Source organism: Bombus vancouverensis, unplaced genomic scaffold (genome assembly GCF_051014615.1).
Source record: "Bombus vancouverensis nearcticus unplaced genomic scaffold, iyBomVanc1_principal scaffold0026, whole genome shotgun sequence".
Taxonomy (NCBI): Eukaryota; Metazoa; Arthropoda; class Insecta; order Hymenoptera; family Apidae; genus Bombus; species Bombus vancouverensis.
In genome coordinates, this window is record NW_027468917.1 from 824,640 (window position 1) to 852,214 (window position 27,575).

A 27,575-nucleotide genomic window follows, 5' to 3' on the forward strand; every position below is an offset into this window, starting at 1 on the left:
ACCGGCAAATAAAAAATCATAAAAATTGTTTCAATGTGTTGAGGTCACGCATAACTTCTTTTTTCATTGACGATTACCAAACAGGTAAAATTTCGAAATTGTACGAAGGCCACGTGACCAGATCGTATTGGAATTTGAAGTGCATGGAAAAAGACAACTCGAAGTACAAACCTTGAGCTGTACTACTCGAAGTACAAACGTGAACTAATGGATGCAGAAAAGCAATTAACGCCAAACATCCGAACAGCATCTTGGAGCCCGTCATTGTTCTGAAATAAAAGAAGTGACGAATTAAAAAGACGCAGGACTAATAATAATAAAGGAAACTTAGTTCGTATTATAAATTGAATTTACATCAGAAAAGAAGCACGATCAAGCGAAACAGATCGTAGAAATGACAAATATCATCGATATACGTTTCAGTGTAATTTCACTTTTGAAAATTATTTAGTTTAATACGATCGTATTCATCGCTCTGAAACTTTCATTGTGCTGCAATTTGTGCTGCGTCTTTTTAATTTCTCTATCTTTCTGTGTTTTCGGAAAAATTACTTGAAAGATTAAGAATTGCTTGCCTTATTTTATTTTCGATTAGTTAGGATTTGATTATTCCAGGTAAGCTTTATTATTTATAACAGGTTTTATCACTTGTTTATTATTTAGGAGTTTGTTATTTTAGGATTAGTACCTTTTAGGATTTCTTATCCTTCGAGTTTCTGTTTCAGATATCTAGGTCTATTTCAAGATGTTTTATTACATTAGGATTATTTATTCGATTAAGATAATTTAAGAGTTTCACAATGTACAAAGAAATAATCGCGTGAAATTTAGATTTATGCTTTAAACGTATTAAACACGCGGTAATTTCAATGTCTATAGCCTCGAACGTGTTCTGATTAGTTGTGTCATTGTCTGTGACATTGAAATCACAAAAATCCATTGCAAGTGTGCTGTCATGCAATGTGGATGTAATTGGGTTTTTTGGGTATTTCCTGTATCATCTGATTTGTACAGTACTATTTTAACGCAAGGACAGGAAAGTTATTATATATTTCCCGTCCATTATTTGAATCGTTGTGAAGTGTAACGAATTATATTCGATTCGAGGAGATGTTAATGAATTACCCATTTCATATGTAATTACATGGAAATAAAAATCATTGCAAAAATAATTGATCTAATGACAACGGAATTTCCAATATTTTTTTGTTTCGTCACGTCTTTTTCATAATATATCTTTTATAGGTACGTGATTTATTAATCGTTCGAATGGAAATAATTATTCGTATAATATTCAAATGATTCTAGCCATAAAATAAATTAAAACGATACCTGTAATGCAATCTGCGTATGACGTCAACCTCGATCTATGCTTATACAAGAAATTTTATCAATCAATGACTAGATATACAATAATCAAATATTATAAAATTTCCTGAAAACCTTTAGGTGTTAATATTAAGGTGTTAATATCTTTAATATTTGCAAGTTATTGTTTAGCGCTAATTAGTTAGAATGTAACAAGTGGTGTACCAGAATTGAGATAATTAAGCCACACGAACAATCTTATTTAGATCTTTTTAATTTTTTAATTCTCTTTTGCTCTAATACTTCGTAAAATTAATCTTCATTAGCTACTACACTTCATAGAATAACAAGAGATAATTTTTCTTATATAACGTTTCATTCATAAAATCTATCATTAAAGTATATCTTCATAAAAATATCATTCCATACTAACGGTATATTTGGTGTCATACGAGATAACAGTTACCAGTGATGACATATGTAACTTTATAAAGATATCTCGTTTTATTATATATTAAAAGAATGTACTCATTGCTGCTATATTTCAGATGAAAAAAAGGAGGCAATGATTTTACAGTAAAATCGTTCGTTTATAACTGATTCATTTACATTTCATGATAATACTGTGCATTCTGAATATGCTATGATTTGCTTTAAAATAATAAATAGTCCATTCTTGCATACTATTGCTCCAGCTTTACTTGTATTTTCGATATTGGTATAAATAGAAAGACAATTAATGTCGTTCGAGTCTATTTTCGGATCATTTATATTACGTTTAATCCATATAGTTATTATATGAGACATAGTATCGTAAAATTTGGAAGAATAAAACGTTCGTACAGGATGTACATTTTATAAGAACTCCAACAAATCTGCGTGTGCACCTAAAATACAAACTGATAGTGATTGTTCATAAGTTTATATACATTATCTAATGTCAATCGAAGGTATCAATTCTTTTTCTCCATAAGAGTACTTTTTCATTTATATGTGTTCAAAAATACACGTGTTCAACCGTGAAGCATATGTCACCTACAACGAAAAAGAGTTTTCCTATACTTAATATTTCCTTTATATACCTATGAAAGTCTATTCTTCGCGTAGTATGAAATTATGAATAAATCTGGAATATTGTTCAATCTGAAAAGAAAAATAACTTATTGACATCATTCATTGATACGAGATTCAGAATGTTTGTTTTGTCTTGCAGAGAAAGAAGGCAGCCCTTTCTTTTAATGTGAAATAGAAAGCGAAAATTTGAAAACAGATGTTTTGGAAATTTACTTGCAAATATCGTTTTCAATATCGTGATTTTCTTCCCAATGGTACTGTACTTTCAAATTTTCCAGTATCCCTCTAAAAACAAAAAGTCGAACCTCGTTATCATTAACATAGGCATTACAAGGAAGAGAAGTATTAGAAAGCAGCTCCTTTTTATTATGGATTTCTTTATAATCGTGTAAATAAGAAATTCCGGAAATTTTTTCCTCAAGAATTTAATTCTTGTGTTTTGATTGATAATTATTACGCTGCATACTAACTTTTCGCATACTGTTCGCGTCTAACAATTTCCTAATAATAACTACTTCAAAATTACATATGTTCTTGCACGAATTCAAAAGTACGTATGATACAATTACAATTGATTCTAAAATAATAATTATTTAAAGATATTAAGATACTAATTAAACGTTTCACTATATTTCAAAATCTGGAACAACAAATTTTTATTTATAAAAAATGAAACTGTGGTTATATATTCTTTGTCATGATGCTATTTCTTATTACCATGTCGACATTTTTTAAAATTCATTTTGTTATCTCTACGCAATATGAAAATTCATATACTGCTTAATATTTTTTACATATTATCCATCCACCGCATGATATCTCCTGAAAAATCAAAATATTAATGTTATATTATTACAATGCTTCTTAAATTTCAATTTTTGACAAATTTGAAATCCAATATATTTTGCACAATTATTATTTATCAAAAAATTCTAAGTTAGTAACTTTCTTTTCAAATGGCAAATAACATATACTTTGACTTACCTGTAAGTTTTTGTTCCTAATCATCATTTCCTCTTATAGAACATCATTATTGTTCTTATAATTACTACCGGTGTCATAGATATTGTAGTGGCTACAACTGAATTAATAGAAAATGATAAATAACTGTGTATAACACTAACACATAACTGTGTATAACAATGACACATAACTTTTACTTACATATCAGTCGATAAGGGATTACTGTGATATCCTGTTGATGTTTCTTAAGGCACTTGATTAGGTGTGATACGGTATCATTCCTTATGGTATACTGTAGATAAGTATTTTAGAAAATGACAAGAATAAATCTAAATTATTCAGAGGTTCCAGTTTCGGCTTAGACATAAATACAGGACCATTTGCAAAGAAGAAAGGGTGCGTTTCTACAGCCTCGTTATAGTAACCATGAATACCAATCTCTGAATTACTGGTTACTAAACATAAATATCCTATAAAATTTAATATATTTCTTTAATTTTTAATACATACATGAGTTAGTAGTTCTAAATTATGAATCATCCTACCTGTGATATTACACTTTTCCTTATAATATCATCACTCAAGTGAACAACATTAAGATCATGTAAACCATGTCATCCTATCTTACTGTGAAGATACTTAGTTATGTTATCTGACATTATAAAAATATCATCAAATTCAAGTCCTTTTATTCACATCACATGGCCACGACGATCTGGTTCTTCGTTATATAATGTTCTAAAATTTGTCGTACATATAGGATGTACAAACCGTGATATCAAGGTATCAGTTCTTCCTTCCCAAGGGACAGTTTCATTAAAATTCTGATAGAATTAAAAATTAATTATTAATATTCTAACAATCATATATGTTAAATACATTATAGTCAACGATATATACCTGAGCGAATGTAGGGGTGATTCCTTGATAATTATAAATGTCATCAGCCCACATCATTGTGCCACTTCTTTGTACTCCAGCCTCTAGATTAACAGCCTAAACAAACATACAAAATTTTATAGAAGCTGTACAAAATATAGTATATATGCGCAATATTGAAGCGTTCAAGGGGATATGAAGGTAATGTACATCACATACACGTGTACTCTCATGCAACAAAATACAATTAGATTTAATAGTATAAGCTCTTTTATTCATCATAATAGATTGGAAATTTAAGTGTCTTACGAGGGTGAGTAAAAAGTTACCCGCTCTGTCGGTGTAGAATTTATTTTAAGCAATTGTCAAAAAAGACATACATCATTTTTTGACATAATCACTCAATTTCTGTATACACTTTGTCCATTTGCTGAACGACCTTCGTATTTTCTCATTAAAAAATGTTTTGGGCTGAGCTGCGAACCACGAATGCATCGTCGTCTTCACCTTTTCATCAGCTTTTTCGGCATCCATCTCGCACAAACTTTTTAACACCCAAATCTGTCGTGCACTATTGCATAAGCAGAGCCGTGGCTGATTTGCAAATGATTTGCCACATTATCCAGCGTCACTCGTCTATTCCATAGAGCATAAGTTCATGAGCACGTTCAATGTTGTCATCGTGGATGTGGACGGGCGTCCAGCTGTTTTTTCATAACACTTGTGCGATCTTCTTTGAACTTTTGTGCCCATTCAAACACACTTCGTGACAAAACACTTTCTCCATAATGTGCATTAAATCTTTGATAAATATAGGCATCAAACATAACCTCCGACCACAAGAAACGAATCACAGCATCCTGCACTGTTTTCCTGCAAATCACCATTGCAAAGCGCCATTACTCGCGCAACGGTCACAAACGAATTGACGTAACACAATGTAACCTACGCAGCAGCACTGAACAGATATTGACGTCATACGAAGAGTGCAGATGGATCAATACGGTCGACAGAAGTTTTAACTATCTGGAGTGCGGATAAATTTTTACCGAGAGTCGTATAGGAATCTATAATCTGTAAGTACACCTTTGGCTGAATGGAAATTTCTCTTACATATAGTCAAAAATGCAGAAACAGTGTATTGAATTGGAAAGTGATAAAAAATAAGTGAAGTTTCGAGGTTGCATGTGATTGCATGAGTACACAGGACGTTTTTAGCGAATAAAAAATAATTTTGAAAGACACGAGACTTATCTTGTATTTTATGCACTCTCTGTGTCCGAATTTCCAGAAGCTCTCTATCTTATGAAGTGTTTTAGATTAGCCGGAAAATTTTGTATGTACATACAAGAAGTATACGATCTAAGTGGAATATTCCATTATTCTCTTGATACAACAGAAACGAAATTTACAGAACTTCTCAGAAAGTTGGTTTATTATTACCAAATTAATAGAATTAATATACGTTTATCATCTTTACATACCTAAGTTGTGGAGGTTTATCGTGCGTAAAAAATTAGTGTCGTTTCAAAGTTACATTTCGTACATTTTAAGCCTATAATTTGTAACGTACAAAACAATGTAAATTTGAGCTGTTTCTTATCTCCACAATAAGAAAATCCAACTTTACGTTTTTTACACAATGATATTTATGGAACAGTAATATCATATTATTGCATCGCTTGGAGAATGAAGTCAAGGTACGATGTGACCCTAGTGTAAACGCTGGGATACCCAGCTGTGCCGCACTTATAAGCATAAGACACAATACCTATTAAATACGAGGTTAATTCATGTTGTATCAGCAGTGGTCCGCCGCGGTCAGCCTGAAAGGATCGTTAAATTTTTAATCAAAGATACTGAAATATATCGATCGAATTGTATTGAAATTATACTTATATACAGTAATAATCTTCTATTGACTTGTGTATTGAAATGCTCCAATTTATAATGTACATGTTATATGTATTTTGAGCAAAACTAAGATTAGAAGGAAATTAGATTAAATACCATAATGAGGTGTGAGAAGTGGGCAAAACTATTGAATTGTGTTTATCTATTATTTCTAATGTTTAAGACGTCGATTTGATGTTAATTCGAATTGACGTGTCTTCAGATACCGTATAGTTTGTAGTAACTCTGTAACTTAATTACCGTACAAGAATCCTCTCCACCCTGAGCATGTTCGGCGCATATTATACCATCAGTGATATCAGGTGCATTAGGAAATTTGGAATAAGCTATTTTGCATTCGGCGTTCTTAATCACTGGCATTTGTACTTCCATTAATACATTACGTCGTGGTCGTCCTACGAAGAAAATAAGAAAGATATTTAAGACTGGAACTGTTTAATTTTATTATAAAATTGATATCAATTACTATATCTTAATGCTCCCTATCCAGCAACAAGGGGGTTATAGCCGACAAAGTTGCTCTTTCGTAGGGGCTCTTTCGTACAAATGGGATATACGTACCCTGAAAAATAAAAAAATAAATGAAAATGCAGGAAACGAATGACCAAAAGTATGAGAAAGAATTGTACACGCTTTATGACACAATATATGTGTACAGTAAGAAATTTCAGGATATGATACTTCAGTAATACTCAATAGCATATATATATATATATTTGAGGACTTACTCGAAAATGGCACCTCCTCCACCAATCTAAGAATGGCAATATTATGATTGTGTATGCTTTCTATTCCATCCATATGTGCACAATGTGCTGCGGTCAAAACATGCCTAGCCGTTATCAGGGAACCTCCGCACTTCCATAGTGGTTTGTCTGGGTTTCGGGGATTACGAAAACCTAATGCAGCGATCCATGGCCAAGCGCCTAAAATGCAATAGTCATAGTTGTGAATATACATAATTTTTTCTCACATAATGAGTAACAACGATTATTATCTATTCGATATTCGATCATACAGCAGACGATAAGTACATACGTACAAATACTCTGAAATAGAGATTTGATAAAGACAGAAATTAAATTTTTATTCCACTGGAATAGAAATTATTAAATAATTCTATATAATTTCTATTTGAACTATACTGAACTATAAAGTTCAAACGTGTAATTTCTGCCCTAACAGTTTTTGATCTCTATCCATATTATTACTCCTATATCAATTTTTTATTTCAAGCAAAAAGATACTCTTCCTAACATGGAGTAGAAGAAAGAAATAATTCAAGTTAATAAGTAAAGTTACTACCGATAAAATCATAGCATTATTATTTAGTCTAATTGAAATGTACATTGATGTGCTGTTTAATGCCTTTAAAGTTCATTCTTTGCAGTAAATGGCTTATTATTAATCGGAAAGAAAGACATAAAACGTACCAAGTTCAGCTGGTTTACCATCGACCACCCTGGTATGAGAGACGTTGCTAAAACTACAGTATGGTGGTCGCCAAGCCTTATACTTATACACAGTTTTTATTAAAATTTCTCTCTTCTCTTTGTTTGGATCGTCCGGACAGCAAACGATCGTAACATTGCCCTGGTATCTGCACACTGATCGTCTATAAAAATCGGTGGCTGTACGGTACTGTATCTGCCATATTTCTTGCAGAGGTTTACATTTTCTGTAGTCAAGGCACCTGCCTTCTTGATTGTTCGGTGTGGTACATTCTGGATCAAACAATTTTAAAACATTTATACAGTTCAAAGATGCGTAAGAAAGCGACACCGATTACTCAACTTTCGAAGTAAAAAGCCGATCAAGTCCACCGGATTGCCCTACAGACACGTATTAATCCGTAAGAGTTAGTCATCATGTTGATAATAATTATCTAAAGAAACTTTTCACGTGAAAATATAAAATTTTAATTGATTAGATATTGTGTTAGCCATACTTAAGAAAGAAAATGAAAATGAATGAAATGAAAGAAAAGGACTACCTTCAACCTCATTTTTTAAATAAACACTTTGTCAGTTTTGCGGTAAATAACTTCTTAGGAATTCAGGACAGTTTTTAGTGAATCATTTTGTTTCGACCGTTCGCGGAGAGACGCGATCGCGGGATAGCACGTCAACGAGAGTTGTAAGTTCCCGTTACGATTAAATAATCGACACCACGAACTGATCGATCCCCTTATTTCGATTATGATAATAAGGGTAGTTCAATGAAATTCCACAGAATTAACACAAATAAATTAATGTTTATTTCAACAACTTATTAACTAGAAAGATATAAATGGAACAAAAAAAATGTAACTGCGTTTTGGTTGATAAGTAATGCGCGACATACCACATGTGTTGACGGTTCGACTTCTCGAAAAGTTCTGAACGCCTTTCGATTTTTTTCGTTTTTTCTGGAAGGCGACCCCCGCTACGTTCGGATCACGCCACATTCTTTTACGCGAGGTAAAATACGGGCCACGAGTCGACGTTTCTGGAAGTCGCCCTGCTTAATGAACCATGCGCTTGCCACTATAATGTTTGTTTGCCGGGCAGACGCGACGATCCGTCTGCGACATTATAGTGCCGCGATCGATAGTTAAGAATATGACCTATGGTAAGCCGCATGGCGTAACATTCTCCCCCCGTTGAGAGGGTACCGATCAAACTAGCGAGGTGTGGTTGAAGTTCCCATCTTATTTCGTCTCGGTGGCTAGTTGTTCGGGTTTCTCGAGATCGGGTTGAATTGGCAGTGGGACAAGCCTTTTGACGCCCCGATCCAAAATGCTCTTTGCCGTCTGAACTGTAGCTGTCCGGATGACACCATCGGCGCCTGGATGAACCTTGATAACTCGGCCCAGAGGCCAATGCATGGAGGGAACGTTGTCCTCTCTGAGGATGACGATTGTGCCCTTTTGGATGCTGTGTCCACCCTTGCTCCATTTATTGCGGTTGGTTAGCTCGTTCAAATACTCCTTATGCCAGCGGTTCCAAAAATGTTGTTTAAGCTGTTGGATATGCTGCCATTTGGAGAGTCGGTTCGATGGAATGTCCCTGAAATCTCGATCACGTAAGCACATTAATGAATCGCCAATGAGGAAATGTCCGGGAGTGAGGGCTAGGAGATCATTTGGATCGGTGGAGATAGAAGTTAGCGGGCGGGAATTGAGGACTGCTTCTATTTCTATGATAAGAGTATTACGGTGTTAAGCTCATATGTTTCTGTTTCTCCACTCGCGCTGCGCCATAATATCCTTTGATATTTCCGATCCTCTGGTCGTACGAGGAATTGCCGATACATTTTCTCGATGTCGCCAGTGAGTACGTACTGATGAGCGCGGAATCTAATTAATATACAAAATAAATTGTGAATTGAGTCGAGAATATAGGATTTCCCCATTTTCATGATTATCGTGATTTTTGTATAAATATATTTTTTAAGATACTAATAATTAGGTACTTATAAATTAGTATTATCAATTATTTTGCATTTATAATTCCGCCTCTAGTATAAGTGTTAATTGAAAACTAACTTTATGTTTCAAAAAGTACTAGCAAAGTCGTTGAGTAACAAGCCACTGATGCTAACACAAATAGCATTGTCGTAATTAAGTATTTCTAAATATTCATTTTTCATTTTGAACCTGTAGAAACAATTTATTATATATACTATTAGCTAAGTAATTGCATATTTAATTAAGTCGAAATATAAAACTTAGTTATTTTGATAATTTAGAAAATAAAAAACTGACAAACATTTCAATTTAATTTATGGTTGGAACAAAAGACAGTTATTTTTCATTAATTGAAATATTGCAATGCAGAGTACTTTCCAAAATACGCCGAGAGTATTCCTGATGGTGAAACGAGCGTTGCTTCATCGAACGCAGCTAAAGAAAACAACATCTATGTAGTTGGTGGTACGATGCCTGAAATAGAGGGCGATAAATTGTACAATACCTGTACTATTTGGGGTCCCGATGGAACTTTGATAGCAAGACACCGAAAGGTAAGTAATATATTCCTTTATGGCTTTGAAGTTGAAAATATTGGGGTGAAGAAAGTGACTCTATCTAGGAATAATTTAGGAATATACATATGTACATACGTATACTATAACCAATTCTATAATTTACGGTTTATAAAATACGTTATGATACGGGAAACGCCCATTTTTGTTGTAATGTGTTTGTTGTTGTATAAATTTTTCACATACGAAAATACTTATTTTTTCTCCTTTTTAAACATTATTAAATGATAAGATTTTTTAATAAAAGAAAGTGATAAAAACGCTGTCAGTTATTAAATAAAAAATAATTAAAGTTTAGGAGTTGGTAACTTTGATATTAAATTACAAAAGTTGCAGCAATAGAATTAGCTACCACATTTTTATGTTATTAGGTACATCTATTCGACATCGACATTCCTAATAAGATTACTTTTCGAGAGAGTGATTCACTCAGTCCTGGTAACTCCCTAACGACGTTCGATGTGAAGGGCTGCAAAATAGGTATTGGCATTTGCTATGATATTAGATTCGAGGAAATGGCACGCATTTATCGGAACAAAGGTACAGTAACTTAACCGATCAATACTTAACTAGCAAAAAATTAAATATCTTTCTTAAATATATTCTATATAAAATTAATATAATCTGTAACTCTGTATAAAAAGAAGCTTAATTTAAAAAACCAGTATATTTGCTGAAAATGAAACAAATAAAAGAATTAAAAGCACAATAAGAGGACTGTCCCCGCATATTCAGAAATGATGGAATGTGAACCGTGCAACTACGAAGTTAATTGGTATTCGGTGGCTTCATATTTCCTGCTTCTCTGGGTTAGGTTGCCAAATGCTGATATATCCAGCGGCATTCAATATGACCACTGGACCATTGCACTGGTCTTTACTTCAGCGTTCCAGAGCGAATGATAATCAATTATACGTTGCCTGCATATCACCGGCTCGTGTTCCTTAAGCAAGTTACGTCGCATGGGGACATACACAGTTGACCAATCCCTGGGGAAAGATTCTTTACGATTTGGAAACTCAAGAGAATATGGCAGTCACCGATATCGGTAATTTACAGCTTAAAATTAAAAGCGAGAGATCCATGATGTAATTAATTTTTAGTCTCGTTAATTTATCGATTTAGCCATCTTCCTCTGTATTTGTTGAATTTATTAGTAAGCATTACTTATTACTTCGTATGTTTCTTTTTTCTATCAGATGTAAAAGTTGTTGAGGAAGTAAGGGCTCAGATACCTACATTTTCTCAGAGACGTACAGATTTGTACGACACTGTCTGTAAGAAGGAGTAACTCTACACTAAAAGAGAAAATGTTTTTTTATAATATTTCTACTACCATATCCTTTTTTTGTGAATTATTACTAATTTCTTATCATTTGTACTAAATGAATGACTCAATTAAGAAAACCAAAACGTTATAAATAATAATCTGTATATCTTGTGTATCAACATGTAATTGGATATTATAATAATATAGGAATGCTATAATAATATAGGATAATAATATAGGAGAATAATAATATAGAAAAAAATACATGCTTTTAAACACCTTTAATATCGATCACATAAATTGTTATAATTCACAATGATTACGCATACATAAAACACCCCTTGATAGTAAAATTTACGATCAGAAGGCAATTACGTATCGTTTAACAACATTTAATTTATAACACCTTTTAAACATTTAGACAGATTAACACATAACACTTCTTATATATAAACATCAATTCGAAGTTATCAGCTTGGAGAAATTGGTCGATTAATACCTGTAGATTGTCTGTCTCGATGAAAGACTTAAAGAGAGCAAAAACATGATAATGCCGCTAATATAATATTCCTTCTTTCTTGTATCTGTCTGCCTCTCAGGTCGTTTTACTAATTACAATAAGTAATTTCGACTTCTTTGCGCTCTCTTTTAACGTATTCGAGACCGAAAGAAATTCATATCAGTCAGTAGGCAAGGGTATAATATACATATTTTATATATAACTTATGTAGTAATGTATATATCATGTTAATTTCATATTTTTTTCAATATAGAATATTGAATATTTCAATATATTATATATATATATATATATAACTGTACATAATACATTATAGAATAACATAGTATATAATTTTATATTTTAAAAATATGAGGCATACTATTTAAGATTGTCATCGATTTAAAATCAAAGTATGAATAGGATACCCTGGAGAGAGTAAAACACAGAATCATTCTGTAACTCTGTATAAAAAGAAGCTTAATTTAAAAAACCAGTATATTTGCTGAAAATGAAACAAATAAAAGAATTAAAAGCACAATAAGAGGACTGTCCCCGCATATTCAGAAATGATGGAATGTGAACCGTGCAACTACGAAGATAATTGGTATTCGGTGGCTTCATATTTCCTGCTTCTCTGGGTTAGGTTGCCAAATGCTGATATATCCAGCGGCATTCAATATGACCACTGGACCATTGCACTGGTCTTTACTTCAGCGTTCCAGAGCGAATGATAATCAATTATACGTTGCCTGCATATCACCGGCTCGTGTTCCTTAAGCAAGTTACGTCGCATGGGGACATACACAGTTGACCAATCCCTGGGGAAAGATTCTTTACGATTTGGAAACTCAAGAGAATATGGCAGTCACCGATATCGGTAATTTACAGCTTAAAATTAAAAGCGAGAGATCCATGATGTAATTAATTTTTAGTCTCGTTAATTTATCGATTTAGCCATCTTCCTCTGTATTTGTTGAATTTATTAGTAAGCATTACTTATTACTTCGTATGTTTCTTTTTTCTATCAGATGTAAAAGTTGTTGAGGAAGTAAGGGCTCAGATACCTACATTTTCTCAGAGACGTACAGATTTGTACGACACTGTCTGTAAGAAGGAGTAACTCTACACTAAAAGAGAAAATGTTTTTTTATAATATTTCTACTACCATATCCTTTTTTTGTGAATTATTACTAATTTCTTATCATTTGTACTAAATGAATGACTCAATTAAGAAAACCAAAACGTTATAAATAATAATCTGTATATCTTGTGTATCAACATGTAATTGGATATTATAATAATATAGGAATGCTATAATAATATAGGATAATAATATAGGAGAATAATAATATAGAAAAAAATACATGCTTTTAAACACCTTTAATATCGATCACATAAATTGTTATAATTCACAATGATTACGCATACATAAAACACCCCTTGATAGTAAAATTTACGATCAGAAGGCAATTACGTATCGTTTAACAACATTTAATTTATAACACCTTTTAAACATTTAGACAGATTAACACATAACACTTCTTATATATAAACATCAATTCGAAGTTATCAGCTTGGAGAAATTGGTCGATTAATACCTGTAGATTGTCTGTCTCGATGAAAGACTTAAAGAGAGCAAAAACATGATAATGCCGCTAATATAATATTCCTTCTTTCTTGTATCTGTCTGCCTCTCAGGTCGTTTTACTAATTACAATAAGTAATTTCGACTTCTTTGCGCTCTCTTTTAACGTATTCGAGACCGAAAGAAATTCATATCAGTCAGTAGGCAAGGGTATAATATACATATTTTATATATAACTTATGTAGTAATGTATATATCATGTTAATTTCATATTTTTTTCAATATAGAATATTGAATATTTCAATATATTATATATATATATATATATATATATATATATATATATATAACTGTACATAATACATTATAGAATAACATAGTATATAATTTTATATTTTAAAAATATGAGGCATACTATTTAAGATTGTCATCGATTTAAAATCAAAGTATGAAAAGGATACCCTGGAGAGAGTAAAACACAGAATCATTCCAACTAAACATTCAGATCGTACCGACACCTAGGTATCGTCTTACAATTAAATCTCGGTCTCGAATGGATTAAAATGAAATACATACTTGCAGCTTCAACATCTTCAATATCGAGGAGATTCAAACTTTACAAATAAATGTAAATTGCGATGTAAAACAAAGCGATGTAAAAATGGAAAAAGGAGGAAAGAAGGAACAGGGAAGCAAAGAGAAGAAACGAATTTTTCATTTTCTCTTGCCAGGAATATAAGATGCTAAGTAATCTTCCTAAGTAATCTCCTCCAGCTTTTTCTAGTTTGATCAATAATTATTAGTACATGTTAGGAAAACAAATACAATTTTTGTTCTCAAGCGAGGTATAATTTAAATTTTGTATGTACACAAAAATGTTAAATATCTGTAATAAACATGGTATAATCAATTTTTTTACATAAAATTATATTGTATAGGCTATTGTTATTTAAACATTTTAAATTGGATGAAGAAAAAAAATGACGCAAATAAAACGTAGGACATTTTAATTAAAGAGACTAATATAGAGATTTATCTACTTAACTGTGATTAAATCATCTCCACTTAACGCTCTACCTCTTCTATTAATTATGCTTCGTTAAACTATGATTACAGAGTTTCTTCGACCAATCGCGGGGAGACGCAATCGCAAGGAGAGACGTCAACGGGGGTCGTAAATCCCCGTTACGATTATAACAATCGACACCACGAGTTGATCGATCCCCTGATTTCCGTTGAGATAATAAGGGTGATTGAGGTTGTATAACCCTGTGATTCACAGAATTATAAATTATATGTTTCCAGCACTTAGATTACACTGACGGAGAGAAATAAGTAATTAACAACTTGTCGCACGAAGCTAAGATAGATATGTGCGTTAGAGCAGGGCTCTTATAAGTGGATTCAGTGTATTAGTGGACGTAGCACTATGAGATATTTAGGAGAGGAAATGTATGCTCGACAATACCGAGACCGACTCTCGCGTTATGCTTAGACTGCCCCGCTGGGCATTAGCGTATACTTAGTAGTTGACTTTTGAACGATGTAGAAGAAGTGAAGTTGAGTGACGATGCTGTGTCGGAGGAAAGCTAAGGATGGGTGTGTCTAGCGCACGGGACCATCGGATTTGTTGGTGCCGATGTTAGTTAAGAGAGTGAGGGAAACAGGTTTCGCTGTTAATTGGTTAACCGAAGGGTCTTAACCGCCCTCGAGAGAAAGTGGTTAGTGGGAGAAAAGTTGCAGCGCACGTGAGAAAACTAACTTTCCCTTGTCCCGCCGTAGTAGACAATAGTCTTTAGAAATTCTTCGGACACAGATGTTTGTTTGTTTTGAAGGACCTTAGCAGGCAAGTGACTCGGGTTTATGACGGGTGCTTAAGGATATTGAGGGTACGCCGTACGGAAAGGCGGACATCTGGTGTCCGTCTGGCCCGCGGTGTGTGACCTGGGCCAGGCAGAGAGGCCCGGCGTAACACAGAGGATGGGTTTTTTGATAAAATGACATTCTGACAAATATATATAGATCGATATATATAGATATAGATAGACAAATATATAGATTTTTACAACAGTAGTTATGAATGAACAGTAGTTATTGTATCAATTCCGTTCTTCAGAAGCTTCATTTGTGAAAAGACAATTGACCAGAATATGGATTCACTGTAGTTATAGCTATAGGATTTCAATCTAGTTGACAGACTTGCTTTACGTAGAGAATATCTGTCTCTTGTTCTACCTTATCGCGATTCTCTCCTCATCTTATACGCTTTGTCGAGCAAAGTAATATTGGCATATATCTCGGTTCTGGTTACAATCATTAGTTTCCGCCTAAACGGTTAGAATCACATAGCTCGCGCTCTACTCTCGTTTATTCAACATTCAGGCCATATGGTCGCATGCGACGAGTTTTATGTTAATTCCGACCGATTACAATACCTTTCTTTCGTTTACAAGGAACGACGAGACTGGCAGTTGCGTGATTTCCAATGCAAAAGCCGCGATATCTGCACGATAACCTAACCTCAACCGATTTTGTTGTACTATTCTTATGTGGACTTCGTTTGTACCACTTTCGTAACAAAAATAGAATACGTAGAACACAGCATTCCGTTATGCGATATTGTCGATTCCTAACATCCGAAAAATCAGAGATAATTATTTCCCTACAGTTGTACATTTGTGTGAAAAATTACGAACGTAAAGTTGTTTGGTGCATGCACAGTCCTCCCCTCCCCTGCATTTGCGTGGACATGCTAGAAAGATTCACTTTTCCACGGTGAAACTGTATGTATTATAATTTCATTTTTACAAAGGTCGAACATCCTACTATGCATAAATTTAATATTAATATAAGCAGGTTTCGTGTTAAGTATTACATCTGACGTATAAGCACACGTGTGTACGAGCCTTGGTTTTAAATGTCTTATAGTAGACACCGAAAAGATTATTCAATTGGATATCTGACTCAACATCAATATTTTACTAGGAGATAACATGTTAAGAACACGTTGGTGGATGACATGGGAGATGATGAATGAAGACATACTTCTGTGAGATGCATAAAATAGTAGTCAGAACGTATTTTGGCGCTTGGGGACAGCAACAGCTTTTTTTTTTTATTCATTTGTTGGAATACAATCAATTCTCGCGTTGAGAATTTTCAGTAATTTTTCTGGCGTGGCGCAGTGACATGGCTGTTTATTTACAATAAGTTAATACTTATTATAGATAGGTATAATTTATAAGTATTATAAGTAAGTGGATATACTTAATTTGGATAATTAAATGAATCTAACGTTTAGGTCTAGCGGGTAGTGCCTCTTCAGCCTGCGAATCTGGTCCGTCGTATCGAGTAGTCCAGTGATTAGGGGGTTTCGGTGTTTCTTGACTCTTTTGCTATATCTGCCGCTATATTTTGCTATTTCCTCTTTGACTGTAGGTATCTTGAGGTCGCGATGGATGGTTTCGTTGGTAACATACCAAGGTGCGTCTATTAAGGCTCTTAGCGTTTTCGATTGGAATCGTTGTAGTATTTCGATGTTGGAGTTACTTGCTGTTCCCCATCGCTTCCTATATCCCTATATTCCGTACTTGCTTCGCTTGGTACTTTTATAATTTTCGCAATTACAATAAAAAATTTAATTCTTAACAGATTAAAGATTTAACCTCTTGCTTTATAGTGTACAATAATTTTTTTTTTTCTTTCTTTTGTATAGGTTATGTGATCCATAGTTTGAGTAAGTAGTACATATATATATATATATATATATATATATATATATATATATATATATATATATATACGTGACAAGCTTTCATTTCAATCTATATTTAAGATTAATATTTTATCAGTTTCTGTTCGTAACAACATCGAAGTAGTCAATAAGTTTGAAGAGTATAATTAAGGAAGTTATGAAGCAAGAGGTTAAGAACAAATTCTTAAAGAGGTTATGTACAACTCAGTAGTACTGCTTTACATTACTTTGCGAATTACTTTTCAAGCATAAAAATAGTTTAACAGCCACTTATAGTTACTTCCTTACCATTACATTCATTAAATTCGTTTGATTTTGTAAACAAAATAACCACGCTGACCAGTCTCTTATTTAAAATAGAATTATTTTGTCATATATCCAACAGTTTACTTTCTCTTCGTAAATATTATTAATAATTTTATCAATTTCGTATACTTCCATCCTTCGTATAAGTGACAATGAATCAGAAGAGTTTCATAGCAATATTGAACAACATACAGTCAACTACAACACCATTAGATACATCCACCATACAGTCAACTACAACACCATTAGATAACAGCAATACAATAGATTATAATTTTCTACGTGTCATTGATTCATCGTCATCATTTTCCATTTTTTTAGCATATGTAAAAACGTATCTGACGTAATCTTACCTCGCTCTTTGAGTACAAAAATCCATTCAAATGAAACAAAGGGAAAATAAATAAGAAAACAAACACTCACATACGAATCTTCATTACATAACTGTATGTACTCCTCGAGGTATAATTACTCAGACACGTTACAGCGTACCTTCTTCGTTCCCTGATGGCTGATGTTGATCGTTGACGTTTATAATGAAAGAATTTCGTCAACGGCGCCATCTGGATCCCTGTTGAAAAATTAAAATAGCCGCAACAGCACCATTAAGCTCATCGCCCAGAGTAGCGTTTGTTCATGAGTCGTGGAGGAATTATTATCATCAACGACATAAATTTTACCAGTTCCGGTAATGTTCTTTATATGGTCCAGGCATTCGAAATCGCAACATCGCTTTCCAAGACGGAATTTCTTGCATGTCTGTAGTAAAAAGAAATCGAATCTGGTCCGTCGTATCGAGTAGTCCAGTGATTAGCGGGTTTCGGTGTTTCTTGACTCTTTTGCTATATCTGTCGCTATATTTTGCTATTTCCTCTTTGACTGTAGATATCTTGAGGTCGCGATGGATGGTTTCGTTGGTAACATACCAAGGTGCGTCTATTAAGGCTCTTAGCGTTTTCGATTGGAATCGTTGTAGTATTTCGATGTTGGAGTTACTTGGACAGCAACAGCTGGTGATACTGTCATACACCTCCATTTATAAACTTTCGAAAATCGATGTGACCTTCAAACTTTAGTGTATTCTGTTTCACAGCACAAAATGTTTCCGAAACGTACGTTTATTGTTACAATGAACTTGACTAATGGCTCTGAAATACTATCCTTGAAAAAACAATGGGGGAATTGGAGCAAAAAAAAGAAGGAAATAAACAAAGACCTTGTTGGTTCGTAAAAATAAAATATGCTACAGGAAAAACTTTTTCCAACGGATTGAGATGCGACAAGCTTTAAAAGCTATGACGCGAATCGAGCGTTTGTCTACAAGAGCGCATTTTCGGTGGATATATATGTCGGAATGACATTGGGGATAGGGTTGTCGGTGTTTGAGGAGTCTTCATTGAAGGTAGCCATCGTTGCGGTGTAACGAAGATACGATTTATTGACACAGGTATGAATAACACAGGTTTGACAATCTACCACGGCGGTGAGACGTCCGCGACACTAGTGACAGTGGTCTCCGGTTCAATAACGAATCCGCGGCCAACGGGATGACAGATGGGCGTTCTCGCTGAATCTAAGTCTGACTCGTAAAAATAATTGCTGAGCGTAAAGACGTTACTCTTTGGTCGACGGGAGCGCGTAAAAGAATGCCCGTCCCGTCCCGATGATGCCACAGAGGAAAACTATAATGGGGTGTGTCTAAGGACACGAGATCATCGGATTCGTCGAGGAAAGCCTTCGTTTAGGAAGTAAGAGAAATTGACGTTGCTGCTAATTGGTCAATCTCCATATCGGTGGTTAGAAAAAGATGCTAGCCGCCCTCGAGGGAAAGTTGCTAGTGGGAGACGCCGCTCGTTGAAAAATATGTCTCCCCTATCTTCCCGTAGTTGGGACAAAGACTGTTTGTCTGTTTGAAGGACTTTAGTTAACTAAACCTTAAGATTTATAACGGGCCCTCGGGCTAGCCGAACATGTACTGCGGAGACGCATCGACATCTGGCAATCATCTTACTCGAAGAATAGGGTCTGCGTGTGGCGAGCCACGGGACAGAAACCGTTGGAATGTTTACTGTCGCGTGTCGCCACGAATACTTCTTTTAAGGAGAGCTATAGAATTACTCCATACCTTTGTTAGGCAAAGCGTTCATCCCTTGACCGCGGCTACGTTGGGCGACAGACTGTCACCTCGAGCCAAAGCTCACCGTCACTAATCTCGAACAATTACAATCGGATTGAATAACTACAATAGTTTAGTTACAGTTATAGTAGACTTTAGATTGCAATGTTGCGGGGCTATCCAAAGGTTTCGGTGTCCTTTCATCTCCGACATATAGATATACATGTATATGTGACGAAATATACTAAAGCAATATTGACCCTTTGTCGCTGAAAGTATCAAACTACAAAACTTCCTTTCAAATTTTCAGAATAAGGAAATCAGGATCATGATAAATAATTGGAACATAATTAAAAATAATATATTCTCATTATCTTCTCTATAAGATAATGAATACATTGGTTCATTTAATTTTTATGGATATTCAAACGCTTCTGTGAAATAAAACGTCAAGATTATAGAGTATAAAATTCATAGCTATGAAATAACTAAAACTCTGATGTATTATTAAAAATATACGTTAGGTTGTATGTAGTGATACATACAAAGATTACATGTACAAACCCATAATTAACACAATGCTACCGCAACCATTCTGCAATCTACCTTGCCCAAAACACTCTTCCAGTCACCTCCAAACTCTTCAATTCTCTCCACCTAACCACCCACAAACCATTCACAAACATGCAATTCTCGACAAAAGAAGAACTTATCGTCAGTTGTCCTTAACATCTCGTTCATTCATTTGGTCCCTATCCCCCTATTTCCTCCCACTGCGATGATCGCACTACATTTTTCCACGTCTCTATTCTATTCTCTGGATGATCTGAATTCTCGAGCAGTCGAGTGACGATTGATCTGTACAATTGATCGATTTCTTTTTACTACAGACATGCAAGAAATTCCGTGTTGGAGAGCGATGTTGCGAGTTCGAGTGCCTGGACCATATAAAGAACATTACCGGAACTGGTAAAATTTATGTCGTTGATGATAATAATTCCTCCACGACTCACGAACAAACGCTACTCTGAGTGATGAGCTTAATGGTGCTGTTGCGGCTATTTTAATTTTTCAACAAGGATCCAGATGGCGCCGTTGACGAAATTCTTTCATTATAAACGTCAACGATCAACATCAGCCATCAGGGAACGAAGAAGGTACGCTGTAACGTGTCTGAGTAATTATACCTCGAGGAGTACATACAGTTATGTAATGAAGATTCGTATGTGAGTGTTTGTTTTCTTATTTATTTTCCCTTTGTTTCATTTGAATGGATTTTTGTACTCAAAGAGCGAGGTAAGATTACGTCAGATACGTTTTTACATATGCTAAAAAAATGGAAAATGATGACGATGAATCAATGACACGTAGAAAATTATAATCTATTGTATTGCTGTTATCTAATGGTGTTGTAGTTGACTGTATGGTGGATGTATCTAATGGTGTTGTAGTTGACTGTATGTTGTTCAATATTGCTATGAAACTCTTCTGATTCATTGTCACTTATACGAAGGATGGAAGTATACGAATTGGGAGAAGTCAGGTTGAGAGATGCAAGATTTATACGCTCGTTCTGTCAGTTATCCCAGTGTCTGTTACGCGATAGAAAATGAACGAACTGAATAATAAATGCATTATCGGCATGAAGATTGCTTGATGTAGGCCACCGCTTTTTTCCTATCCTTCCGATACCATTTTTCTTTTTTTTTTTTTCGCGAAACACTTTGCTAGTCGTGAGAAGCAGCAATTCCCTTCTGCGAATCAATTACGGTTCACGAGAAATTGTATTATAGCCTGGAACGTATTCAAATTATCTTCAATTATTCTCGGCTGTTTCCATTTCCATTCGTCTCTTACGTAAGTACTCGTTTGATGTACGTACATAGCGAGACAGTAATCGTTAACACCTTTAATGTCTTCAGTATTATAGAATAAGACGCGAAAATACGTTGAAACCTGACTTTTAGATTCGCGAGACTCTATAAGGCTTCGAAAGTCTCTTGTTTCAGGCCGAATAAAAAATTGTAGATGAAGAATTGCATTGCGAGGTCTGTTAAGGAAAATTTTAAATCGTATCGTTGTAATAGGATTATTTCAGCGAGGGAAATTACGTGTTGCGTGCGAAGCCACGAGCTTTCTTTCAGGCTAATATACATAATTGTCCTATCGAACTTTCCATCTAAACCGTTGCGCTCACACGTGGATTTTGCATTTCAATTTTCTTACTTACAGTCCAGTGAGACCAAGTTAAATTTTTCAGCCCTCCGAGGTAGAATATGTTTTATAGAGAGACGTACAACGCCATGAAGGGGAGACAGATCAATAAATTGGGTTATCTTTAAATTACTGACAATCATTTCATCGACGCGGTTTCACCGACACCGAGTCCCCCGGCAACGTCTGTCAAAGCTTATTTACCGATACACTAAAATCAACCACAATCATTTTACCGACCTCTTCCTTTGCTGACAGTTATTATACTCGCTGTCATATGTTATCGTTGATTATACATCTTTATTTACAAATTCGTTCCTGTGTATAACGAAACAAAGGAAGAAACGAAAATGATACGTTTCATGACGCATTGTTAAATTATTAATTAACGAGAATTACATATCTACATGAATGCTTTGAAATGTCAGTTATAATTCATGAAAATGGACACAAGCCATTTTACTATACATAAATAGAATTATAAAGACATGTTACGTACTAATGCTTTTACGAAATATATTTCTGTATACGTTTGACGTTTCTGTATTATTCCTTATGTGCTTTCTGCGCTTGTGTTTAGCTCGTCGGAAGTAAAAATACGTTAAGCGAATCAGCTAATCTATTCGAGCGTTTCAATGGCTCAGTCTTCTCTTATGCAACTACCAAAAGAGAAGATAAGTCTTTGGTTATACAACATTTCATAACGTCCAAAGTAACGGGGCACTAATTAGTTGAAACTTTAACACAGATCAGATATCAGTCATCGTCCGTAAATACATTTATTACGATCGTTTAAAGTTTAAAGAAACACCGTTATAAAGTCGTAATACGAGACAAAGCGAAGAGAAAGTAAACTGTTGGATATATGACAAAATAATTCTATTTTAAATAAGAGACTGGTCAGCGTGGTTATTTTGTTTACAAAATCAAACGAATTTAATGAATGTAATGGTAAGGAAGTAACTATAAGTGGCTGTTAAACTATTTTTATGCTTGAAAAGTAATTCGCAAAGTAATGTAAAGCAGTACTACTGAGTTGTACATAACCTCTTTAAGAATTTGTTCTTAACCTCTTGCTTCATAACTTCCTTAATTATACTCTTCAAACTTATTGACTACTTCGATGTTGTTACGAACAGAAACTGATAAAATATTAATCTTAAATATAGATTGAAATGAAAGCTTGTCACGTATATATATATATATATATATATATATATATATATATATATATATATATATGTACTACTTACTCAAACTATGGATCACATAACCTATACAAAAAAAAAGAAAAAAAAAAATTATGGTACACTATAAAGCAAGAAGTTAAATCTTTAATCTGTTAAGAATTAAATTTTTTATTGTAAGTGCGAAAATTATAAAAGTACCAAGCGAAGCAAGTACGGAATATATGCGGAATATGAATCGCTCAACGAACCAAAGAGCGGCTCAGTGACAAAATTAGTAAAGTAAAGACCACAAATATTACAACATTATATTCTACCACAAAATAATTCTCTATACAAAAAAGGTACACAACGAATCGATTTTTCACAACGATAAGAGTCAACAGAACCAATCAAGACCAGGCGAGACTCTCATAAGACAACGATATCAGAGGGATCAAATCAGCGACTTCAATCTATGTTACAGAGTATAGTTATCAAGAAAAATTGCTCTTTTCATGAAAAGTATGGTAATGATACTCTTATAATACATTGTATATCTGGCAGTCGGATGTGCCCGTGGCCATCGGAAATGTAAAGACGACGCTTTTAGAAAGTGATAGCGCCATCGCGTTTTAAAAACGCGTTAGAAGAAGGACGGTTTCGCTATCCAAGGCGAATCGAAAAGTGTGCGTGTTGCGAGAATCAGAGTTGATCGAGACGTCGAAGCATAGAGTCGTTAGAATTGAGTTGCGAGTGTTGTCGAGTGTTAGAGTTGCTAGTGAGAGAGAGAGAGAGAGAGAGAGAGAGAGAGTTACCAAATAGTTGTCAAGTTATTTGTTGTAAATACGAGCGTTGCATTTAGTTTTCCTGTTAATCAAACATCGTTTCTCTGTCTAACTAATATCTGTATTTTCAATCCATTATTAATATATTCCGATATTACAAGTGGGGGCTCGTCCGGGATTGAATAAGACAGAGAAACGATACGATTGAACGGAGCTATTTGTGCGGGAGTAGAAAAGAATAGAATAAAATGGCAAACGTTGAAGACGAACGATTGTCGGGTGAAGAGAATTTGACGCTGGAGGAGCTGAGGAGTAAGCTCGCACAGATGAATCTGCCTATATCCGGTGCGAGATCAGTGCTGGTTGCCAGGTTGAACAGAGCGTGCAAACCTGGTCGATCTACTCCTAAGGATTCGAAGCGTGGCGAAGAACCAACAAACCAGCGAGATCTAAGAAGCAAGCAGAGAGCCGAACGCAGTCAAGAGGGAGAGGAAGACCTTGAGAAGCTGAGGACGAAAGAGCTGAGAGCGCGTCTCGTTAGCTTGGGGTTGAAGGTAACGGGAAGAAAATCCGAACTACGCGCGCGGCTACAGGCGGCCCTAGAAGGAGACGATGTATCGTCGGAAGAAGAGAGCTCCGACGAAAGTGAAGGGGAGGACGATAAACAAGGCGCGCGAGAATACAGGAGAGGCACGCGAGCGGTGTATCAGGACCGCGATGAGTATCACCAGAAGGTATGCGTCGGTTCGATGTTGAGTCTTAAAGACGTGGAAGACTCATTAGAGAAATTCAGCGGGGATGATCTGCTGAGTGTAAATCAGTGGGTGGAAGACTTCGAGGAAATGGTAGAAGTGTGGGGTTGGTCAGACGCCCACATGGTGGCCTATGCTAAGAAATTACTCGCAGGCTCCGCTCAGGCCTTCGTACGACAAGAGCGATGCGCGAAGTTCTGGGCAAAGCTAAAAGAGGCGTTGAGGAATGAGTTTGAAAATGTAGTAAGCGACCAACAGATACATGGCGAGTTATCCCATAGAAAGAAGAAAGCAGATGAGAGTCTGCAACAATATATGTATCACATGTGCGGGATTGCAAAACAAGGAAGGGTTGATACGCAATCCTTGATAGACTACATTATTCAAGGCATTCCCGACGAGGTCGCGAACAAGACTGTGCTATACGGAGCCAGGAATATCGAGCAATTAAAAGAGCGTTTCAGGCGCTACGAAGCGATAAAAAGAGATATGGAGATGAGGACGAAATTTGAGGAGCCGAAGAGTAGCAGGGTAAAGCCGGTGGCGAAGCTGTCCGAAACCGAGAGGAACAAGGAACCCGGTCGATCTGGAGATGCGAGGAAGGCGCGATGCTACAATTGCGGTGATGCGGAGCACGTGTGTGCGGAGTGTCCGAGCAAGTCGAGAGGACCTAAATGCTTCAAATGTAGGGAGTACGGACACATCGCATCAAGTTGCGACAATTTGGGTGAGCCCTCAAAAAAAGTTTACAGCGTGTTTCGGTCGTTACAAACAAGGCGTGGTAAGGATGTTAAGATGGAAAATTTCGAATTGAGCGCGTTGATAGACACCGGTAGTGAGCTGACTCTAATGCGAGCAGATCAGCATGTGAAAATCGGAGCGTCCAGATTAAGTCGGGAAATCGTTGGATTTGGCGGTGTCGGTTCCGGAAGGAATTTTACGCTCGGGAAATTTTCGACGAACATTATTATAGACAATGAGTCGTACTGTATAACCATACACGTAGTTCGAGACACAGTGATGCAACATTCGCTTATTATTGGCGCAGACTTTTTGGACACTGTTGAAATAAGTATAAAAGGGGGAGAATCTTTTATTAGTAGAATAAAGGACGAAAATCCCGATGAGTGTCCGGAAGTCCTCAAGATAGATGTAGAGACACAGGCGAGTGAGATAGATTTGTCACACGTTAAGGACATGCAACATAGGCTAAAAAGAGATTTGAAGAGAACCAAAGCATTGCTAAGAGACGCTCAAACGATGCTGGAGAGATCGAAAGGTGACTCGACGGGTAAAGCAGCTTTACGACAGCTGAAGAACCAGTTAGAAGATGCAGAATGCGCTAGAGCAGTTGCAGTTAAAGCGAAACAGGCACTGGAGCAAGAACCGAATGAGACGCAGGCTTCGTTGCAGGAAGTACTGCGGCAACGTTCCGAAGCAGAAGATCGTGTTAATGTAGCTAGTCGCGAACGAACTGAGCTACTGTCGCAATTGGAAGAAAATAAAGAAGAGTTAGCAGAAGTTTTGAAGAAGTATCGGGCAGCTGTGCAGCAAGTGTCGGAGGAACGGAGAATAGTGGCAAGACACGTGGTGATTGGTAAAGTGGACCACGAGATGGTGTCCTCGTCGGATTCTTGCGGCCAGCAGGAGGACTTAGCGAACATCACGAGGAGGAAGAATCTGGCTAAACAACAGCAGCAGGATGTTGTTGATGATATTTGCGAATTTACTGAGAAGGATAGCGTTGCGGGTGTGAGGGTTGTTTCAAGTTTTCGGATAGACTCGAAGAGAGTGAATGCAAGGCGAACGAAAAGACAAGGGAAGTCGCACGTGCGGAATCCCTCCAATAATATCGATACGAAGATTCGATATACAGAGGATGTGGATGACGAGGACGACGATGGGATTGTCGAGGACACGATGAACGTGAAGACCTTCGAAAAAGAAGAGATCATAGTCTCGGTAGATGGTAAGTTGTTAACGTCTTCCATGTACGAACCGAGCCTACGAAAATGTCACGATGCTGCCACGACGATCAAAGCCCCTGACAAGAGTGAAATGGGTAAACAAAGAACGGAGAGGAAGATAGAGGAAGAGCGAAAGAGGAGCAGTAGCATCGAGGACGAATAGGCCGCGGTGTTTCAAGAGGAACGAGATCAGCTGCGTGCGGACGCAAAGATACGGATTGAGGAGATCCAAATCCGAAACAAGCGGGCGTATAACAGGAGACGCAAGAAGGCGACAGCATACAGGACGGGAGATCTAGTGGCAATCGAGAGGATGCAGAGGGGTCCCGGGCTAAAGCTGCATCCGAAGTTTCTTGGACCGTATCGGGTGATAAAAGTCCTGCGAAATGACCGATACATAGTGCAGCGAGAGGGGGAGCACGAAGGGCCACGTACAACTTCCACGGCATTCGATCACATGAAATGGTGGAATGCTGACGATAGTGATGTAAGTGCGAGCGGCGATGATGAGCACATCTGAGGGCAGATGTGATTGTCAGGAAAGGCCGATTGTAATATCGTAGAATAGCTTTGATTGGAGATCGGCTGAAAATAGAAAAACCGTGTACGTCGTGTTTCTGTGGTTCGTTTACATTTAAAAGTGCCTACGTGACTAAAGGCACGTAGTTGGTAGTTCTTACATAGGTATGAGGGAAACAATAGACAACGTTAGAAGAAGGACGGTTTCGCTATTCAAGGCGAATCGAAAAGTGTGCGTGTTGCGAGAATCAGAGTTGATCGAGACGTCGAAGCATAGAGTCGTTAGAATTGAGTTGCGAGCGTTGTCGAGTGTTAGAGTTGCTAGTGTGAGAGAGAGAGAGAGAGAGAGAGAGAGAGTTACCAAATAGTTGTCAAGTTATTTGTTGTAAATACGAGCGTTGCATTTAGTTTTCCTGTTAATCAAACATCGTTTCTCTGTCTAACTAATATCTGTATTTTCAATCCATTATTAATA

At 35.9% G+C, this 27,575-nt stretch overlaps 2 protein-coding genes across 8 annotated transcripts; one reads left to right on the top strand and one right to left on the bottom strand.

Annotated features, from left to right (window-relative positions):
- Positions 1–2,727: 2,727 nt before the first annotated feature.
- LOC143304183 (venom serine protease Bi-VSP-like) lies at positions 2,728–8,961 on the bottom strand. Of its 5 annotated transcripts, none has more exons than XR_013060884.1 (8): positions 7,572–8,290; positions 6,379–7,064; positions 4,554–6,050; positions 4,246–4,341; positions 3,891–4,169; positions 3,547–3,815; positions 3,367–3,463; positions 2,728–3,204 (listed from the first exon to the last, which is right to left on the bottom strand). XR_013060884.1 is itself a non-coding variant. In XM_076626551.1 (7 exons), the coding sequence occupies exons 2-3, from the start codon at positions 6,508–6,510 to the stop codon at positions 5,895–5,897; spliced, it is 288 nt and encodes a 95-aa protein (XP_076482666.1). In that variant the 5' UTR covers positions 6,511–7,064; positions 7,572–8,961; the 3' UTR covers positions 2,728–3,204; positions 3,367–3,815; positions 3,891–4,169; positions 4,246–4,341; positions 4,554–5,894. The 5 variants fall into 5 exon arrangements, 3 of the variants coding, with proteins under 3 accessions (XP_076482666.1, XP_076482665.1, XP_076482667.1); XR_013060883.1 differs by having other exon boundaries at positions 3,367–3,815; positions 4,554–5,586; positions 5,709–6,050; positions 7,572–8,289; XM_076626551.1 differs by having other exon boundaries at positions 3,367–3,815; positions 7,572–8,961.
- LOC143304182 (omega-amidase NIT2-A-like) lies at positions 5,163–14,446 on the top strand. Of its 3 annotated transcripts, none has more exons than XM_076626549.1 (4): positions 5,163–5,300; positions 9,956–10,140; positions 10,533–10,701; positions 10,806–14,446. In XM_076626549.1, the coding sequence occupies exons 2-4, from the start codon at positions 10,057–10,059 to the stop codon at positions 10,811–10,813; spliced, it is 261 nt and encodes an 86-aa protein (XP_076482664.1). In that variant the 5' UTR covers positions 5,163–5,300; positions 9,956–10,056; the 3' UTR covers positions 10,814–14,446. The 3 variants fall into 3 exon arrangements, with proteins under 3 accessions (XP_076482664.1, XP_076482662.1, XP_076482663.1); XM_076626547.1 differs by having other exon boundaries at positions 10,897–14,446; XM_076626548.1 differs by having other exon boundaries at positions 10,976–14,446.
- Positions 14,447–27,575: the final 13,129 nt, after the last annotated feature.

Bases quoted from the DNA above. Each gene is read 5' to 3' on its own strand.
- LOC143304183 (XM_076626550.1), bottom strand. From the start codon at position 7,098: ATGTATATTCACAACTATGACTATTGCATTTTAGGCGCTTGGCCATGG. The intron at 6,701-6,866 runs GTAAGTCCTCAA...TTTATTTTTCAG, and splicing joins GGAGGAGGTGCCATTTTCGA to GGTACGTATATCCCATTTGT.
- LOC143304182 (XM_076626547.1), top strand. From the start codon at position 10,057: ATGCCTGAAATAGAGGGCGATAAATTGTACAATACCTGTACTATTTGG. The intron at 10,141-10,532 runs GTAAGTAATATA...TTATGTTATTAG, and splicing joins TGATAGCAAGACACCGAAAG to GTACATCTATTCGACATCGA. The intron at 10,702-10,896 runs GTACAGTAACTT...CCGCATATTCAG, and splicing joins ACGCATTTATCGGAACAAAG to AAATGATGGAATGTGAACCG.